Source organism: Podarcis gaigeae (assembly GCF_964106915.1).
Source record: "Podarcis gaigeae genome assembly, chromosome: 2".
In the NCBI taxonomy this organism is placed as follows: domain Eukaryota; kingdom Metazoa; phylum Chordata; class Lepidosauria; order Squamata; family Lacertidae; genus Podarcis; species Podarcis gaigeae.
This window is the reverse complement of record NC_139679.1, coordinates 49019721-49041155: the sequence shown is the minus strand read 5'-3', so window position 1 is coordinate 49041155 and position 21435 is coordinate 49019721. Positions and strand designations below refer to the sequence as shown.

The 21435-nt window shown below is 38.5% G+C and overlaps 1 protein-coding gene across 21 annotated transcripts in view; it reads right to left on the bottom strand.

Moving 5' to 3' along the window:
* The window catches only part of TENM2 (teneurin transmembrane protein 2), a 712099-nt gene that overhangs the window by 293231 nt on the left and 397433 nt on the right, over nt 1-21435 (bottom strand). The window contains exon 1 of one of the 21 annotated variants that reach the window (XM_083718513.1): nt 2882-2975. The exons of the other annotated variants lie outside the window; for them this stretch is intronic. Within the exon in view, the coding sequence (XP_083574639.1) occupies nt 2882-2960 (79 nt within the window). The 5' untranslated portion in view covers nt 2961-2975. Of the gene's footprint in view, nt 1-2881; nt 2976-21435 lie in introns of those variants that run through there. 21 annotated transcript variants of the gene reach the window in all.

Below are 21435 nucleotides of genomic sequence, written 5' to 3'. Positions count from 1 at the left end.
CTTTTGTAATCATCATTGTCATCTAAATACTGATTCTAATACAGTGTCTTTGGAGAAGAAACTGGCAAACCACTCCAGTATTTTGCCAAGAAAACTCCATGGACATAAAAAAAGGAGAAGCCTTGAGAAGAAAGTGAGAATTTCCAAGGCATACTCTGGTTCATGCGGTCAGGAGAGTCGAACACAACTAAGACGACTAAACAACAACAACAGGCACCACCCAAGCACAAGAGGAAGTTTGCAGCAGAGTCAACGTAACCCAAAGGTTTACAGAAGCACAACATTCAAAAATTATAAATGAATTCCTGCCACATACGGACTAACAGTTAAAAGAAGTGTGATACCTGATGGGGAGGGGAATGGAATGCAGAGAATGGAAAAAGCAGATGGAAGAAGAGACACATAAATATAAAAGTGTAGAGAGAACCATCTCATTGTTTGTAAAGGTCATTTCTTTGTTCCTGCTGAGAAACTATTTTTATATATTCCCAGGGTTGGAAGTGAGAGCTTCCTGTAGAATGCAGTAACTCAAAATTTTAATGCCACTAAAATTGGGCACACACAAACACACCACCCAACCCCGTGATCCTAAGATAGTCCAGTGGGCATACAAAGTGGGCACTGAATGCAGACTGACTGTTGAAAGATAAATCCAAATGAATTGCCTTGAGATATAGATTATTTTATAGTTTATTTTATTTTAGTTTAGATTTGTTTTATTTTTATACTACCCATTCTCCCATGGGAACCCAGGGCAGCAGCTGAGATTGCAGTAACTATCCATGACTCAAAGGCCCCCAGAAATAAGTATGGGCGGGATTCATCAGCGGAAACAAGGACTCTGCAAGGACTTCTGCTTGCACATAAGGGCTCCCCTCCCTCCCTCCCTCCTTCACCGCCTCTTGAAATTGACTCAGGGCTGTGGGATGGTATCTAGATTACCCCCAGAATAGCATGCAGGGGAGGAGAGTAGGGATCATTCCATCTGGCTAGCTGTAATGTTTATGCTGATGGAACATTTGACATAACTCAATGCTGAATTCCCTGCTATGTCTTTAGTCCACATCTAAACATCCACACAGGGGGTAGAGGCATTAGAGGGAGCAGGTCAGCAATAAGCCACTTGGTGTTAGTGAACTCTTTATTCTTTATTCAAAGAAACCAAAACAGTGCAGGCCTAGGGATCACAGCAACTCTTCCCAGTAGGTCTTGCCCCAACAAAGCAGCCCCAAGAACTGAATGTCCCTGACTTCTGACAGCTCTCTAAGGCTCTTCCCCTGGTCAACCCCTCCCCCTAAAATCAACATCAATACACATTAGAGAAAACTCTTTTAAGTTGGCATCTAACACAGCTATATAGACAAAGCATCCTCTTCAGCACACTAGACATGTTGCAATGTAATTGGCACAAATTTCCATATGTGGTGGACATGTGAATTAGTGCAACCATTTGCAGAAGATATTTGCAGAAGTAAGCAAAATTACAAACCAGGACGTACAATGCAACCCGTGCCTAGGTATATCAGCACCCAATTTAGGGTGGTGTAGGCGATTCCTCTGCCCAGGGCACAAGCCGAGAGGGTGAAAAATAGTGCAGATCCATAATTGAGAAGATCCATCTGGAAACACCAAATTTTGGTCTCGTACAGGGCACCATATTATGAAAGTTTACCAAAGTCCATGGGTATACAAACCATTTTTAAAGAAACTCAACTTAAATTATTACACAGTGAAGTTCCTTATCACTTTTCTTCTGGTAGTGGCATAATTACTTATAGCAAAAAGCTCTCCGAATCTTTTTCTGTAATTGGGAATTTTACAAACACAACTGCCTGAGACATCACTGCATTGGTACAGCATGTGCCTGCTTACACATACACACACTGTTCAGTTTGCTTCTTTGCCCATCAATGAAGGGTAACACTTTTGGTCCTCTGGCAATTTCAGATGGCCCTTTAAACAAGTTTCTCTGAAAGGGATTCTACTAAACAATAAAACACATTTTGCAGGCATCATTAAGGCAGGAAAATCTATAGCAGCAATGGGTATGCTTTTATCTTCATTATGATGAAGCCACCTAGACATATCTTGTTAGTGACAGCTCTGTACACTTACCCAGACTGTGGAAGATCAGTCCATCTTTGTGGAAGATGCAGAGATGGATAAATTAACCCATTCTCTACCCAGAAACACTGAGTTATATATCCTTCACTTTCATGTACTCACTGATCTATCGAACCAATGCAGACCTAGTATCTGAACTACTCTCCCTGTTTATTTGAATGTGAACACAACTAAAAACACTGTATGGTATCCTGTAAATCAGCAACTGATATTGATACTTTACAGACTATATAGGTTGTTTCTGCTACATTTACTAAGTCAACATTCTACTGCAAGCCCACACAAAGTGCCATTTATACCATACTTGATAGCATATGCTAACAACTGCATTTCTAATGCAAAAATTATCTCTTATGTTTATCTTTCTTTCCCTATCTTTCTTGAATCATTCGAATTCATGCATTTGAGGGCTACTCTAATAATAACAAAATAGGTGCTATTTTGCTGAGGACTGCTGACCTGAAGAATACTCTGGAATCTGTGACTGCAGTAATTTGTTTGTTCCCAAAGTAGAACCTTCATTCATTTTTGGGGGCACACCACAGAGCAGATGAAAATAAGGAAAGAAATAGTGAGAAAGAGGAGGTATTGAACAAAAGTACTTAAACCTAATGAAAATCATTATAAAAATTATTCCGCCACTTGGTGGCTTGTATTTCTATTTTGCTGTTAACTCTTGAAGTAATTGTACTTCTTTATATGAATATTTATATTAATATCATAGTAGTAGAATTTAAACAACTTACAAGATACTCACTACTTATGCAAACTTCTGCCTTGTTGTTTCGTTGCTGCACTCCTATAAGGAAGAGTGTATTTTTGTCTCCCAGTTTCATTTCAGGAAAACAGTTACTGATTATTCTGAATATAACATTGGTTGGTTTAAACTTTGTGAACTTTCTGACCTTCGTTAGAACTATGAGGCATGGAAGTATCTACTGGTAATATTAAGTCATCATGAGAACGTGCCACTACAAGAAAAACATGTGTAGGAGGTAATCAAAAGGTACATATTTCTTTAGATGATTAAGAGTTCCTTGGGTAAATTAAACTCTTGTGGGACTTCACCTTGGTGGGTGGGAGATCTGAAGCAAATTCCAAGATGTTTACTATCAGTGTTAGCAGGAAAATACCACTAATGAATAAATGTGAGCGTAGATATGTTTGACAAAGGCTGCATTTTAACTGGAACATCTAACCTCACATACAGTGCTTAATGTTCTCACATATAAAACATGCCTCAACCAGCTTATTTAACAGGCTCACTGGATAAAGATTTGCAGCTGATAAGAAATGAATTAATAGCTTGGAGAGAGGTCAAAAGCAAGGAACTGAGAGCAATGGCACAAACTGAACAATCAGTATAGCTGTGATCTCTGGGGCTTACTCTCAAGTAAGTGTGGATGGGATTATAGACTAACATGAAGAGCATAAGAAGAATCCTGCCAGATCAGAATATAGGCCAATAAGGTCCAGCATTCTGTTCCTTTAAATGTCCATTGGAAGCCCACAAAAGTAAGACATGAGTGCCATAGCACTCTCCCACTTGTGATTATTAGTAACTGGTCTCCAGTAGCATACGTTTCTCCAATATTGAAGGTAATATAGCTTTCTGGACCAGCAGCAATAGACAGCCGTATCCTCCAGGAATATGTATAATTCTCTCTTAAAGCCATCCAAGTTGCCAGCTATCATTATCTTGTAGTAGCAAATTCCACAGTTCAACCATACTATTTATTTATTTAGGTACAGTTTTTATCTCCTCTTCATCAAAATATTACAGGGTAAGTAACAAAACAACTAATAAATCAACACAGTAAAAACAGATAAAATAATAGTAAAACAAAATATATCGACCACAGCAGTGACTATCTACTCATTAATTCCCTGGTGCTGAAAAACTATTTCCACATTTAGAGAAGGCTCTATCGCATGTCACTGCTCAAAGCACAGACTACATGATATACTGAGAAATGTTGATTCAGATTCATTTGGGACATTGTGGGTTAACAGCAGCGCCATGAATTCAGACTGTAAGCATAGCAGCAGCCAGTGGAGCTCCTTTAAGATTTCTATGATATGTAGCAGTCCCTCTCAATATCTGGAAGCTGCAGTTCAAACCAGTCTAGAACATTTTGAATGACATTCCCACCTAAAGTGCTCTAGAGTAGTCCATATGGAAGGTAAGCACAGCATGGGTCACCACAGCCTGATTAACACCACAACAGATTTTGCTTCTCTTTGAGGTTTGTAAATAGGGGTTCCAAAGTCAAAGCTTTGGTTCCACACAGAAACCAAACTAAGCCTCTCTTGACTTTTCCCAGCTCAAGATAAGACAAGACGGGTCCCTGGCTTATTTTTCATGCCTCCAGCCATGTAAGGTGGGAAGGCCTGCCTCCGTCTCCTGGAAGCATCTCAGAGTTGTAGTTTGTAAGGCAACACGCCTGTACTTAGCCAACTGTTTAGTCATGCAAAGGGATACTTAGCAGACCTGGCTTAAAAAGGAGACATTTGATCACTTATACAACCTCTTCCTCTACATAATCCCATTCTACAATTATAAAATTATAGGCTTGGAAGGGATCCAAAGATGACATCCAGACTAACAACCTAATCCTATAACAGTGACAAACACTTCAGCCCCCCCCATCCTATAAAATTCAAGAAGTAGCTATATCTCTATGGCACAATTCTACTACAAGGCTCAGAAAACCTCTAATTCCCTCCTCATTTTATACAATTCTGTACTTACTTTCATAAACTAAAAATACATTTTGATACAGCCATACTGGTTCCTTCCTTATGGAATTATATACTGGAGTATTCCAAATAGGATTATTATGAAAAATACCACTTTAGCATCAGAGCAATTTAAGTTTTAAAAAATCTTCCACATGATAAAATAATGTCAGTGTTCCTTGCTTAACCCCCAACCAGCAAAAAAACAACCTATACTGAACCTGATCGTTTTTAACACTTGCCAAATTAAAACATGTGAATTTTGATCAAGCGCAGCTAATCACCCATGATGTCTACGTAACCTTATCGCTTTGCAAATATATATATCACAATGTAAAAGCAACATTGCAAGAGGATACCTGTAATTCACACACATTGCTGTGCTTTTCACTTTTTTCTCTGTGGCATTTTCTACAAATTTCTATAAATTTCAGTGTTCTCATTTCTCAAATAAATGCTTCAGCGCATTTTTATTTTAAATAAATCAATGTCAGCAGCCAAGCACCCAGGAGAAACGATACACTAAGCAACTACTGTACATATCACAAGGTGGGAAATAACAGTGCAAAAATAGCTGTGCAAAATGCGGTCCTTAGAGAAGGATCGAAATTTATATACTGTTCAGGATCTTAAGCTCTGGAAGTTTGGTTTGGGCTAGTATATGGATAATCTGGGTCCCAAATCACCAAAGCTTTAAGACTTGTTTATTTATTTTGCTTCCAAGGCATCAGACTGATCTTTAGTTTTTGTAATGATGGCCAGATTTTTAAAAGATTTTGAGCTTGCACATCTGCTGCTTTTCTCTAATAATGAAATGTCTTGTCCCAGATAATCTCCTTAGGGTCTGATAATCTTTTTGGAAATATCTTTTAGCAGTTTAGCACACTAAACTTTTGCTTCATGACCAGAAACACTCCATTTCCCAATTATATCAGCATCAATTGTCTAATCATTTTGTGCAAAGTTGCAACCCTAAGCACTTTTATCATGGAGTAAATTCCATTGAACTGTGCGGAACTTAATTCTGAAAAAACATGCTTAGGATTGCATGCATTGAAGATAAAGCTTCAAAATGCACTTGGCTCTTTGATAAACATAAGTTAAATCTAAAATCTTCTACAGGCTATGGCAGTACACAAACTACTCTCCAGTTCTGCACACATCGCTGTTACTCCTTTGGAAGAACTTGGAAAACTATTTCCAATTCCCCACATCAAAAAGAAAACTACTGCTGATCAACATTTCATTTAATTAATCTTCACCTGTGAAGTCTCCTATCATCCTGACAACAATGGGGTTTAAAGCAGTTTTTGGTGTAATTATCATGACTACAAGTCATACTTAAAAATTTGTCAGAGAGATGTTGGGGTTATCATCCACTGGATGTCGAGATTTCCAATGTTGTTCTTAATTTTGTGATGAACACAATAAAAGCCTGCTGGATCAGGCCAATGGCCCATCTAGTCCAGCATCTGTTTCTCACAGTGGCCAACCAGATGCCTGTTCTGGTTTACAAGCAAGACCTGAACACAACAATACTCTCCCCTCTTGCAATATTCAGCAACTGGTTTCCACAAGCCATCAACAGACTTACCCTCCATGAATTTGTCTAATTTTATTTTATAGCCACCCAAGTTGATGATAATCACTGTGTCTCATGGAAGTTCCATAGTTTAACCATGTACTGCATAAAGAAGCATTCCATACGTATTTGTTTGTTTGTTTAATTTGTATACCGCCCTTCATCTGAAGATCACAAAGAGGTTCAGAACAAGACCTAGCATAGTGAGAAGGAGAACAGATTTTCTCTGCCCACTTTCTCCGTGCCATGCATAATTTTATAAACTTTTATGTCACCTCTTACTCACATTTCCTCTAACCTAAAAAGGCCCAAATGCCGCAACCTTTTCTCACAGGAATGTTGCTCAATCCCTTTGATCATTCTGAACCTTTTCAACTCTACAATATTCTTTTGGAGGTGAGGTGACCAGAACTGCACACAAATGTGGTTGTATCATAGATTCGTATAAGAGCATTATGATGTCTGCAGTTTTATTTTCAATTCATTTCCTAATGATCCCTAGCATGGAATTTGCCTTTGGCATAGCTGCCACACACACTGAGTCGACATCTTCACTGAGTTCTCCACTATGACCCAAAGATCTCTTTCCTGATCAGTCACCAGTCACCATCAGTTCAAATTTTGACTGTATATGTTTGTTTTGTCCTAACATGCATTATTTTGCACTTGTTTACATTGAAACTGCATTTGACATTTTACCACCTATTCACTAAACTTTGAGAGGTCCTTTTGGAGCTCTTCATAATCCCTTTTTGTTTTAATAACTCTGAACAACTAGTATCAGAAACCTGGCCATCTCATTGCTCACTTCTAATGCTAGATCATTTATGAACAAGTTAGAAAGAACAAGTCCTAGTACTGATCTGTGGGGGACTCCATTATCTACATCTCTCTACTTCGGGAGCTATCCGTTTATCCCCACTCTCATATTCCTGCTACTTAACCAACTCTTCTCCTCTTACTCCATGACCACTAAGCTTATGCAGTAGTTTTTGGTGAGGTGCCTTTTTCAAAGCTGTTTAAAACTCCAAATACACTGTGTTAACTGGATCACCTCTATCTATCCTCTTGACACTCGCAAAGAGCTCTAACAGACAGGACATACAGGCTCAGCTTCAGCAAGAAATAACCTATATACTTGGTTATATTATCTTTAACAATACTAACCAGGATTGTATTTCCCAGGGTCCCCCCTGGATTCTTTCTAAAAAATCAGTGTTGCACTGCTACTTTCCCTTTTCTCAGCTATGGAGGCTAATCTGAAGAACAAGTTACGTACAGTCATACCTCGGGTTGCGATCGCTGCGGGTTGCATTTTTGGTTACGGACGTGCCGAAACCTGGAAGTACCGGAACTTCTGGGTTTCGGCACTAAATTGCACTTTGCGCATGTGCAGAAGTGCCGAATCACGTCACGCATGTGCGCAGACGCGGCACTGCGGGTTGCGAACGCAGTGGGCTGTGAACATGCCTCCCGCACGGATCACGTTCGCAACCCAAGTTTCCACTGTATTTTTATTACAAGACCAGCAATTCGATATCTGAATGAAATAGGTTTAGAAGGCAATGACTATCATAAGTAAGGCCTAGTCCCTTCAAATTATTTGCATGGATTAATAAAGTTACTAGAAATTAGTACAATATTTTCTGACAACTTCATTTGCACAATGGCTTCTGCTGGAGCAACAGGACTTGCTCCCTCTCTTTCCCCAAAATGGTTTGTTTGGACATCAGGAAATCCCCCAGAACAGTGCGTGGGGAGGAGAGGGGAGATTGTTCCAACTGGCAAGCTGAAAAGTCTGTGCTTTCAGAACAACTGCCATAATGCTACATTGAATTGCTCCCTTTGATTAGAGCTAGTTTGCACTTTATCTTTTCCATGAGTCCACAGTAAATGGCCTCTAAGTGGTTGATTCTTCAATACCACCTTTCTGAGATGTAGAAAACTGAGGGCTGTTCAGGAGGTGAAGCCTAAGAGCTCAGACAATTCAGTGGGGCCTATAGACATTTACTGATTCTCAACCTAGTTCCTCTTATAGCAGAAGTATTATTACTTGCTTTCTCATGTGTTCATAGATTTATTGTGTTCATATTGATGAATCTCAGGCAGAGAGAAAGGAATGCAATCATAAGCACACTCACCACAGAGTGAATCACACAGAACTCAGCGGGATTTATTTCCAAGTTAACATGCTTAGGAGTGCACTGTAAGACTGGAAAGTACACAATGGAAAATAGGGTAGATTTAACCTTAAAGTAGAGAGAAAAGGCTGGGAATACAGACTCTACTGAAAATACCTGGTGGGGAATGGTCCTTTAGAAAACAGCCCTGACATTTTCCTTCAGCTGGAAACTTTGAGAAAAAAAGGCAAAATCCCTGAGAGTTGTGGTAATATGCATTATTGCTTAGCTTTCTGGAAAGAGTTTCAGTATTAGCATACTAGTACTATATATTCCTTGAAATGAAGTAACTCCAATATGGAAATTTTCCCAAAACCACAGAAGAAACCATGACTGAAACAGTTCAAAGAAGCTGCTACGGTGGTGAAACTTTTTGAGCCTGGGGGCTGCATTTTGTCATGGGCAACCTTCCCGGGTTTGCATGCCAGTGGTGGGTGAGGCCAGAGGCTAAAGTTGGTTGAACACAGGTGTGGCAATATTTGAGCTACGCAAAAGCCAGAAGTTTCTACATACTCCCACACTGCCCACATCTCTCCATCCATGCAAGCAAGAGACACTCTCATATTCAAGGTCACAAACTAGTCAGGTAAAAGCATCCCTTTCTCTAAATATGTACAATGCAACTCTGTAATACACTGCCTGCCTGCTTCCATTACTTCTAATTCTAGCCTTACAACGTAGGCCATAACTTACAGAAGCTTATATGCTACTAAAATTAGTCTGTCTCAGAGGTGCTACTTGACATTAAATAACTGTTATGTGTGTTGCTCAGATGATGCTTTGTCATAGTTGAGTAAGAGATGCTATAGCTTAAAGTCACATTCAACTATTATTGTTTAAACTGTGGAAAAGGCAAATATTGGTTTGTTTTGTGCCCTCTTTCTATATCTTCATATTTTGCCAATCTTCTCCAACCCTCCAGGGGAAAAAAAGAAGATGAATAGCTGCTGAAATCGGAAATATACACGAAGGAATTAGCAGTTACTTAGCCAGAGAATTCTTTTTCTAAATAACTATATTTATTAAGAAAACAAACATATTTTGCCAAGGACTAAGTCTGGAAAAATGTGTGACAAGTAGAAAGAAATCATGAGAAGAAAGTTGGTAGAATAACAGTTTCTGCTGATACCTCTGTTGCACACAAGATAGAATACATGTTGTAACATGCTCTCCAAGGTCAACCTCTTTTGGTTATGTTCATAATGCCACACAAGTAGTTCACAAGCAATAATTATTTTATGTCCTGAGGCACTCACAGGCACATCTTTACTACAAATACCTATATTAAGCACAAGCAAAATGTGTCTATTATGTTATCAAGAGATATGCAAACAAGAGGAATATTTTCCTGCAACACCAGCCTATATGAACGTGTGCTGTTCATTCAAATCATTGTTCAATGTGAGTCCATTTCAAGCCATTCCCCAAGCAATAATTTATATCTATCTCTTCACAAACATTCATATAAAGATGCACATGATGGTAATTTACACACACATGTCATTGCGGGAATGATGGAGTACAGCATCCTATGAGGAAATCCTTATCTGCTTGTGTTGATAGACATACATACATGCATAGATCCCTTTGTCTAAGGAGGTCAGAGTGGTGCATATGATCCTTCAAGTTTATTTTCATAACAGCTGAATAAAAGAGAGTGGTTGGTCCATGGCCACCCATATCTGAGTGAATATTTGAACTTGGGTCTTCCCAATAAAAGGGCCAAACTAGAAGTTAACTAAATTGGTGACTGTTTAACTTGTCTGTTTTTTTTTTCTCTGTGTAAAAACAAACGTGATGGGAAGCCCTGATCCAGATTAGGACTGCAGCTTGTACAGAAGTGGATGTAACCCTTTTCCCTATACCTTGATAGCAATGAAAATTGCGCTTGCTAATATGAATTCTCTCTTGTGACAAAGAGCAGCTTCATGAGGGGTGAGATTTTAGTTGAATCTAACCCTCCTCCCTGCATTTCCAATCATGATGCCCAAGATATTCAGAAAGGTAAAGGAGACAAGATTGTAACAAATGATTAAACATTTTCTTTTAAGAAACTGCTGTCACCTGTCTCGTGGAATAAGGCACTGCACAATTTCTTTTTCTTTTTTGGCAGCAATATGCCTATCAGCACAGTAGCTCTCAGTGGCACAGATCTCAAGGTCTATGTCAGCAGTTCTTCTCCAGACAGTGCATTAACCTAAAAACCATTCTGTTGTTTGGTTTGGTACATATCAGCCTCACTTGCTGTCATGCTACATTATCCTCTTTCCCGCTCCCTGTTTTTCCTTCACCTTGTCACAAAACTATCACTATAGCCATAGCACTGGGATGAGAACTAGATTTCCTTTTACCCAGGAAAACCTAAAGGTTTTGATGTGCTACACTGTACAATTTGTGAAACAAGTATGTAGGCAAGTAACAAACTTAGCAAACAAACCACAATGGTTCTTCTTAGCAAACAAACCACAATGGTTCTTCTTTGACCGAAGTATTGAAATCACCAGCACCTCAGTACTATATTAGTGTTGTATTTTCAAGTAAAGCAGGGAAGGGGAACATGTGGTCATTAAGATGTTTTTGGACTTTGTCTCTCATCATCCCTTAGTTATCCAGTGGAGTTCAATGTTGAAAGATTTGAGACGGACAAACATATGTACTTCTTCACAAAGTGCAAAGCTAAACCATTTAATTTGCTCCCACAGTATGTACTTATGACCATCAATGTGGATGGCTTTAAAAGAGTATGAGACAAATCATTGGAGGATAATGCTATCAGTGACCAGTACTAGCCACAATGGCTATGTTCAGAGACAATGTCTATGCCTCTGATACCAGAGGGAAGCACATATGGGAAGAGTGTCATTAGTTCTGTTCTGTGGGTTTCCAACAGGCATTTGAATGGCTCATGTGAGAACAGAATGCTGGACTAGCTAGGCCTTTGGCCTGATCCTGAAGGCTCTTCTTGTGTTCTTACTGAAACAAGTTTTTGAAGAAGCCTGATATTTCCTATTAAACTCCAAAATCTGACCTCAATTTTTTCTTAAAGAAAAATTTGGTGGAAACCCTAGAAAGGCTACTGGTTTGAGGGAGGAAGCCCTTTGAAATATACACCATATTAAATCCAAATAAAAAGCAAGCAAAAATTATGCTTTGGATGATCATAAATTGGATTTATTACTAAGCAATGAAGATTTGGCTTCATTCTTTCTGTTTTTAAGGAATGATAAAAGAGAGCACTTGCTATGTAAGAGGAAAAGCAGATGTTTTATGAGAGATAGCCTGGCTTGAATAATTAATATATTTACGATTATAATCTTAAAAGCAATGAAAATGATTAGTCCTAAGTGGGAGGAAGATAAATGGATATTGGAAGAGCTTCCCAGCACGAAAGTCCCTTCTAAGGTACTGTGTGCTATCCCTGTGAAAGTGTATTTTGTTTCAGCTGCAAACCACTTAGAAAGATGTCTGTGCTTGAACTGATGGGCAGGGGAACAATAGTTGACAATTGTTTTTCCCATACAGTGTTTGATGAGCTTCATTTTTCACGGTATCTGTGCTACATCTACATTTCTCACAGCTGTAACTAACAACAAGAAAGCAATAAGGGAGGAACTAAACCGATTTGCCTATTCTCTTAATTAGCTAGATGCGCAATCTCTTACAGAAAATTGCCGGGCACATCACTTCTCTATGCTTTAAACTGACGTTGGGCTATACATGAAATATTCAACTCAAAGTTATCTGCCTTGGAACTTTTAGAGCTACAGCCAGTCCAGCCACTTGGCTCAATTATGATACATGTTTTACTAGCTTTTCTGCTTTCTGTAGCTATGGAGGCAAGGGATGGAAATTACCTTTCCTCAGCCCTGATCTTTGAAACTGAGAAAGTTTTAGTTTGAATGATCACTTTTGCTTAGCAACAAACCTAAGTCCTTAAATTTATTTGCATTATCTACAGCCAGATCTACAACATACAAAATACTACTAAAGAAGAGAGTTCCCATGAGAATGTGTAAAGTGCCTTTGCATCAACACTGACTAAAACCACAGCTAATTTCTATATACTTGGAATTAAGACAAAGAACTTCCAAGTTGGAGAACTGAAGCCCAATACTTGCTGTTTGCATGGACAAGCCAACTATCATTTAAAATTCATGCATTTGAAAATCAGGACCAAGGAAGCTTGAAGAGTTTATGCTAAAGTTTAATAAATCAGAATGTGCCAGGGGAGGGTATATGCCGCACAATCCCCTGTTCTCCTGTCATCACAAACTTATTTCTCACTAGCTAATATTCCAGTTTGTACTTTGAAGAACAAAACAGAAAACCAACACCCCACAAATTGAAGTACCCTTTTCACAATTGTACCCAATACACTTTAAAAAACAAAACAAAAACATTTTCATCATTCCTCTACGGAGTGCAATAACTTTAAAATGTTTTTTGCTCACTGAATTTGGGTTATTTTTAACTTACTGAAATGTAGATTTATTACTGAAAGTAACGGAAGTAGTTAAATCTTAAAAAACCAGAATCTTAACAAAAAGACTATCCCAGTTGTTCTTGCTGCAAAACACTTAACACTGCAAAAAGAATAGTGTGGGGGTTTTTAAAATGACAATCCCTTCTACGATAATTGCTGATGCATTTGGGTGAATCTGTATATAGCCTGTTTGTGCAAACCAATTCTTCTAAATAAATTGGACTGCATTACAGGAATTACTTGCCAGAGGTTAAAAAACAAAAACACAAACCTTACCATTTTATTTCTAGCCTGCTAAAAGACAATTACCAAACTTGTAAACTTCTTTAAAAATGCTAGCCATTTATCTTCATCTAGGGCAAATATAACAAGTCACAAAGATGGAATTCCCTAGCTGGCTCCATTGAAAGATGGGTTTATTTTCAGCAGCATTTGGTTCATCAGTTTTTGAACTGCATCTGAAATGTTATGGGGGTGAATCACTGAGGGAATTCTATTTAGATTTATCTCTATTGGTAAAATAGGGCTTTTGACTCAGATTGTTCTCACAGAGTCATTTTGGTAAAGTTTCCATCTCAGCAAGATAAATGTCAAAAAAAGATAGGGTGACTGACAATTTTATAATTGTGGTAGAATTTTGTTAAAAGAACACAGGCAAAGAACACACTGTTTGTTGCTACTACAGCTTTTTACCAGAGTTTGGTCAGTGTGGTTACAGTCAGCCCATTGATATTTGCACCCAACTTTCATGAGAGCATGGCTATGTCGTTATCATCTCAATTAATTACATTGACAGGATCCAAATTACCATTTCAGCATCATTTAAACCTTTGGACTGCAACAGACAAAGAATGGAGTATGCAACCAAGCACCTACTGAATCTGCTGATATACTTCACTGTGTGTGGAACCTTTTCCATATTTACGACCAAACTTGACATGACCCAAAGATCCATCAATAGATTGTCCCATAATTTTTATTTTTGAAACTACTTTTAACTAGAAAAATTATGGGGTGAAAAATGACCAATCCTCCTCCCCAGTGCCACATCTTGATCTGAATATGCTCCCCACACATATGGTCGCTATCTATTGTCCATATAAACTTAGCTGATCTGGTGGGAGAACCCAGAAGTTCAAGATCTTCCCCATTAACACCAATGGCACAAGCTTCAAGGCTCCCATGGAACTTAAGGTTGGAAATTACAATACACATAACGCAGCTATAATACAGCTGCACTGTTTTATTAGGTATAAGTATTCATAGCTCTGCAAACCAATTTATTCAGACCAAGAGAACATTGCTGAACGTATAGCTTACTTTCTTTTAATAGAACAGACATAAAAGCCCAAGTTGTACTATACAATGGTCTTCCTTCTTCCGACACAAGTTTTATTTACTGCACTGCCCACAACACTGGCTTCACAAGGAAATAGCATGTTTTCCAATTACAGCTCTCTTTCCCACATATAATGAAACTATCTAATTTAAAAGCTACCATCTCAGGGCAAAAACCTCCCATTTATTTATTCATAAATACTATTGATACTTATACTGCCATATGAATAATTGATAGTCACAGAGAAAAAGAGGTGAAAACAAGACACGTTTAAAAGTGCTGACAGGAGTGTTATGCCCCCAATACCTGAGGGAATTTATTCAAAGTTCAAAGCTATTTTGGTCTTGCCACATTTTAAGAACATCAAGAACATCAATTTTAAACATGAAGTAACAGAATATTCACACTATTTGTTAACTACCGTATCTCAGAAAAGCTATTCACCTGTGTTCTGTTTCTTTTAAAATAATAATTTAACTTATTTCCCACAGCCTCATAAAAGCATGATGGGGTTTGTGTGTTTGGTGGGGAGGGGAAAGGTAATCCATAATTAACACACGAGAAAGGAATGTGCTATGGAGAGCAGGGAAGAAGGAAACCCTGCTCTTCCAGTATAAGTTGAAAGGATTTAAAGGTTGCTCGAGATTCATGTTAGAGGGATTTCATGATACGTATCTGTATGCAACCTAAGAAATCAGACACCTTACATTAATACACTAACTACTGAATATTGGTTAAAAACCACACCATCAAAGGTTTCTGTCACATCACTTTGTGAGAACCTTGCAGGCCCAACGTTTGTTTATCATTCAGCTCAAATCTCATCCTTAATTGGAATTATTTATTATTTAACAACATTCTTCTGGTATCATAAAATACAGTAAGTGTATTTTTGGTATAAAACTTATTTGAAAGGTAGAGGTAGGCGTTCTGTGTGAAAATAACAGTCAAATTGTCAGAAAATAGAAGCCAATTGTTAGGAAACATGTTCAGGTATCATTAGTTGCTGTACGGCACCCCTCTACTTTTCAAGCTAGCCATATAGTTTGAAAAACTACGGGAGAACATGTTCAGCTGATCGGCAGATGCAGCGGGAAAACAGTCTATTAGCAATTACTATAGATGCAAAATCAACACAGTGAAAGGAAGTGCCAGGTGTAATTACCTCTAGATGCTAGCAATATTTTTGGTTTCACTACCAGGGGGAAAAATGAATTGATCAAAACAAACTCATGTAAATCAAAGGTTTGTTTTGTATTCAAACTAATTCAGTGTTTCATTTTTGTTGTTTTGTTTTCCCCTGTAACATACAATAGGTGGTAGTTTACGACAAAATCGCCTTCCTAGTCTTTTGGCTGCCAACAGAATACTGAAAGTGAGACCTGAAAATACGCCCTAATAACATAATCTATAATTTTAATGGTTTGCGGCACCAGGGGCTCTAGCTGAGGTTTGCATTCTTCTTTAAATGTTTCCTGAGCGACTGCATGCATAATTGTGGGCAGACATGAGTGGAAGACGTCAGCAATGGGCAGACAATTAAACAGGCTAATGACATCTTACATTTCCCCCCTTTGCCAGTTGTTTATATATATTGTTTTTTAAAATGCAAAACAAACAAACAAAAATAGACAGATGTACATCTTGTAATTACTAAGAGCAAATAATGAGTTTAAGGGGTAGTTCAGTTGGTGGAGCATGGGACTCTAATCTCAGGGCTGTGGATCTGAGCCCCACATTGGATGAAAGATTCCTGCATTGCAAGGGGTTGGAGTAGATGATCCTTGTGGTCCCTTCCAACTAGGATTCTGTGATTCTGCTTTTTGTATAAGGAAGAATCTATTTTAGATTTTCAAGCAAATTTCATCCTTCCACAAGTATAATTCCAAAAGACAATTGTTTGTGGGGAAAAATCTGGAAGTGCTCATCACAACATTACTTATGAAAATTTTTCTTTCTTTCTTAAGAAGTAGAAAAAGAAAAGATGAAACTGGAGATCACCTGGTCACCTGGAAGCTGTTCTCATTCACCAGAGGCATTGAGGAGTGTGGCTTTTGACAAGTTTGCACGGAACAAATAGTTTTAACCTGCCTTTCACTATGTTCACATGTTTCAGGGATTGTTCCTATCAGCCTTAAGTTACTAAACTTCATTTGAACTGTTTTTTGGTGCTCTATCAGAATCTAATCACTAAGCATTTTATTACACCTTGAGCGATTTATTCAAAATCCAACAACTAGGTTTAACCTTCCAGCTTCTTTGACACCTCATTCACATTTTAGCAAGTTGTACATGCTAAAATTGGAGCTGGCGAGGAGCTATCCTAGCACTGAAGGCTACATTCCATTAATATATATACAGTATTATTATTTCAAGAAACAAAAGGAATCAGGATCTCTAAGATTGGCTTTAGTACCTACTATGCTTAGTCTTTGTCAGGTAGTCTTAATATGAACTTTCATTAGTCAGGGAGTTTTCTTTAGCAAACGTGTAGTCTCGGTGGTAGGACTTTGAAACAAAAATTAAAGGTTTTATGGGAGGTTCTTCAGTGTGAATGCTACTGTGCAAAAACAGATTTCACATTTGAAATGCAGGGTCTTACAATAGCATCTTATATATGTCTACCCAGAAGTCCCATTAGAGTTCAATGGAATTTGGTCCAATGTAAGTGGATATAATATTGTATTTAAAAATAACAATGGGATATTATACATGTTTAGTTGTAAATCCCACTGTATTCAATGGTGCTTACTTATAATTTTATTTAGGATTGGTACACTGTCTGGAAAGCCCTGGTGAACTGACTTATTAAGGAGGAAGTATGCATAGGATTAAGCTGACATTACCTTAATTTAAAAGCGCAACACTAACACGCAAAATGGGGACACGGGTGGCGCTGTGGGTAAAACCTCAGCGCCTAGGACTTGCCGATCGCATGGTCAGTGGTTCGAATCCCCGCGGCGGGGTGCGCTCCCATCGTTCGGTCCCAGCGCCTGCCAACCTAGCAGTTCGAAAGCACCCCCGGGTGCAAGTAGATAAATAGGGACTGCTTTCCAGCGGGAAGGTAAACGGCGTTCCATGTGCTGCTCTGGTGCCGGTTCGCCAGAGCAGCTTCGTCACGCTGGCCACGTGACCCGGAAGTGTCTGTGGACAGCGCTGGCTCCTGGCCTCTAGAGTGAGATGAGCGCACAACCCTAGAGTCTGGCAAGACTGGCCTGTACGGGCAGGGGTACCTTTACCTTTACCTTAACACGCAAAATGTTTGGAGTGTGATAGACCAAGCCAGGTATTATTTGACAGAAAATGCATTGTGAATAATAATAAACACAACCAATTTAACAGTGCAGCTGCATTAATATGAAGATGAGTGTGAGAAACAGTCTGTGGATTTCAAATGCAGATAACTGCATGCAGCACTGCACACAATAATATTGAGGTATCTGTTTCATGCCAAAGCAGTAGTCTGTGCTACGCTCAGTGTGTCACTAAATAATTGTTTGTTGGTGTAGCAGCCTTTACAGACAAATTTCTCTTTTTATACTTGGGCACAAAATACAAGTCACAAGGTGTATGCATGTAAAATGAGTTTGCAGTCCATGAAAGCTTCTGTCTTAATAAATTCATTAGTCTTTAAGGTGCCAGAAGGCCCTTTGTCATTTTTGCTGCAGTATATTTGCTGCTACATCTATGGAAATTGTTAACAAGGGATGGGGTTACTGCTTCTGAGGTGACCAGTGGGGTAGTGGGCACATGGCATCTGGACACGCAAAAGGGAATGCCTGTGAAAATTCAGAGGACAGATGGGTTTGTGGAGCAAATGTAATCCTATTTAGTAATCTACAGGGTCATGTGGGATGCATGTCCAAGCATATACACAGCACACTGGGCGGACCTTATTTTAATACTGAACTGCATACTTTCTGTGGAATATGACATACAATTCTGCAGTGGAATTAAGGGTGAGCCATAACTACAAAGGTTAGCAAGAAAGTGTGGCAAACAAACATTATGGATTAAAAAAAAACTGGAGAAAAATATTCCTTACCAAGGATCAAAGCTCACATAAATATAAAACAGGGGGCACAGTGGTTAAAGTAAAAGATACCTGTTTCTGGGGTAGTGTAAAAGTTAACATAAGAATTGCAGTCCTGCCTTGTGAAACCCAGGAAGAAAAAGCTTAGGCTCTACTAGTGCACTCACCTTTAGAACTCATGACTGAAGACAGATTTAAATTCTGGTGGATGAGCTTGTGCTCAGCGACAACTATAAATTCACACTGGCTCTAAGCTTACTTTCTGCACCTGTTTATTTTCTGGTAAGAACTGCAAAAGCATCTGAATACAAGAACCTTGTGGGTACACCTGGGCACTGTTAACTCCTTGGCAGCTTATGTGTTTGGAACTCAGATTGCACTTTGGGCTTTGATCATTATTTTGGTTACAGAACAGTAGTGATAGTTGTACCAGAGTAATTTTAGCAGATGTTCTACAATGATAACACTAATAAAGAAGTAGCCAGAAGTGTGGCTAAGAGATTTGGTAAGTCCTTGAGGAACTGCTTGAGTTGACCCCCCTTTGGGCTGTTAATCTGAACTCATTCAAAAAGAAAAATTCAAGTAGTTGCCTGAATATGTGCAAGGTCTCTGTTATCTGTTTGCGTTTGTCTAGAAACAGCTTACGCACATCACAGCAGGACAAGCCTAAAATAATATGGATCAAATGTTATTGAAGTGACACTGCCCCTCCAATCTAAATGCAATCCCACCACAGCAGTTCCCAAAATTTATGCATGTTTATGCATGTAGGAAAAACACATCAAACCATTTTTGTTTTCTTTTGTGTACTGGAGTTGCTTTTCAGTGAACTCTATTAAACAATCTAAACTCAAAAATTATTTTGACATTTGTCAAATGGTAATTAAACTACACAGACATAACATTCCACAGATATTAGTTTGTAGGAATCTCCTCTGTCTATTCAAGAGCACGTTTGTCTGCTTATGCATCCTTCCTGATAGTGACCATTACAAGATTTTCTTGTAGATATTTTAAACTGACCTTTTCTACTCATATGTGGGTCACCTGCTTCTACTAAAAGTGTCCCTATATTAGCAATATGTTACCTTGCTTGAATTGCAGTCGAAAACCCTTCAGCCTTGGTGTGCAGCAATAAATTCAACTGACAGTTGAAATTTGGAACGCTCACTTAATATTGATTCTGAATGTAATAACAAGCGACATGACCTTTTGGAGGGTGTAAAATATGGCTGCCACAACATCTGTGCCACATTTCTTGCTGTTTAGTAATATGCTGTAACAGCATGAAGCTGGCATTAAAGCTAAGCTTTATTATCAAGCAGATCGCTCCATCTCTCTGCCTTCATTAAAAAAATGCTTTAAGCTTTTAGGGGCTAGTATAGCCTACAATGCACATGCCTTGTTTAAAGACCTAATTTACCTGGTAGTTACGAAAGGTAAAAATATTTGGCTGCTTCAGAATTCTGTCAGACAGAATACACTTTAGCAGGCCAATAAGGAGAAGAGTTTATACAAGAGGTTCACAAATGTTTCATATGTCTACATTATCTCTCCCAATCTTGGAGGATGCTGTCATAGTCTCTCTTCCACTTATAAGGGCCGGGGGGCGGGGATGGAAGGTTAATAGTTCTATTTTCCTAGACACTAGAGATGCATTCTAATTTAGCGTTACCCCAGGATACCTTGAACTTCTTCTGCTATACTGGACTAAGAAATGTTTGCATTAGATTAACTTTCAGTAGCTCTCTTTGAAGTGCTGGTATCTTTTAAAATATACTCCAAGTAGCACAACATCAATTTCTGCACTTTTAAAAATCCAATTTAAGCAGGATAAAATTGTCAAAACAGTCTAAGCTCATCCCAACAGCATGGCTCTCAATCACAGAATACACAATATGGGAAACTTGCATTGCATTGCAGAGAGTATTTGAAAAACCTTTTGACTTATTCCTTCCACCATTGTGCATGTACTGAATTGATTAATCCCGTTATCATTACTGCCTTCTTTTGATGAACATTAAAATAAGGCTGCACATTTTATGATTTCATTTTAATTTCACATTTTAATACCAAACCACATAGGCAAATAAATTGTAGCTCTTTAAAATGGTTTATAACTCATCTTTAAACAGAAAATACTGCAATCCTTCATAGTTTACAGTTAAATATAATTTATAAGCAAAAGGCCTGTCAGCAGTTTAAACTAAAGTATAACTTAGGGAACAAGAAAAACACCTTTATTCATTTATCATGTTAATGGCCAGTCTATGGATAGCATTGCTTTTCTGTATACGTAATCTAATCTGATACTATGGTAATCTATATCAACAAAGTTATCAGATGTCCACTTCAATGTACAGTGGTAGCTCTGATTATGAACTTAATTCGTTCCAGAGGTCCATTCGTAACCTGAAACAGTTCTTAACCTGAGGTACCTCTTTAGCAAATGGGGCCTCCTGCTGCCGTTGCATGATTTCTGTTCTCATCCTGGGGCAAAGTTCTTAACCCGACGTTCTACTTCCGGGTTAGCAGAGTCTGTAACCTGAAATGTTTGTAACCCAAGGTGTTTGTAACCCGAGGTACCACTGTACTGGGAATTGCAGAGACTGATTCTGATAATTAACTATATCCTAAAAGAAATTCCCACACTTGCAGGTAATTGAAAGCTGGTACACACATGCAGACTAGCATCAAGTGATTACTTATATGTGTGAATCAACCATTATAGATCTATCATGACAGACAGAACTTTCATACTGCTCTATGACAACTGCTACACAGTATTTTATGCATTCTTTTCTGAGCAACCCTCTGAAAGGTGAAATTTGCCTTTGTAAAAGTAGGCTAGTTAGTTCTCTCTCTCTCTCTCTCACACACACACACACAATACAGTGGTGCCTCGCAAGACGAAATTAATTCGTTCCGCGAGTTGTGTCGTCTAGCGATTTTTTC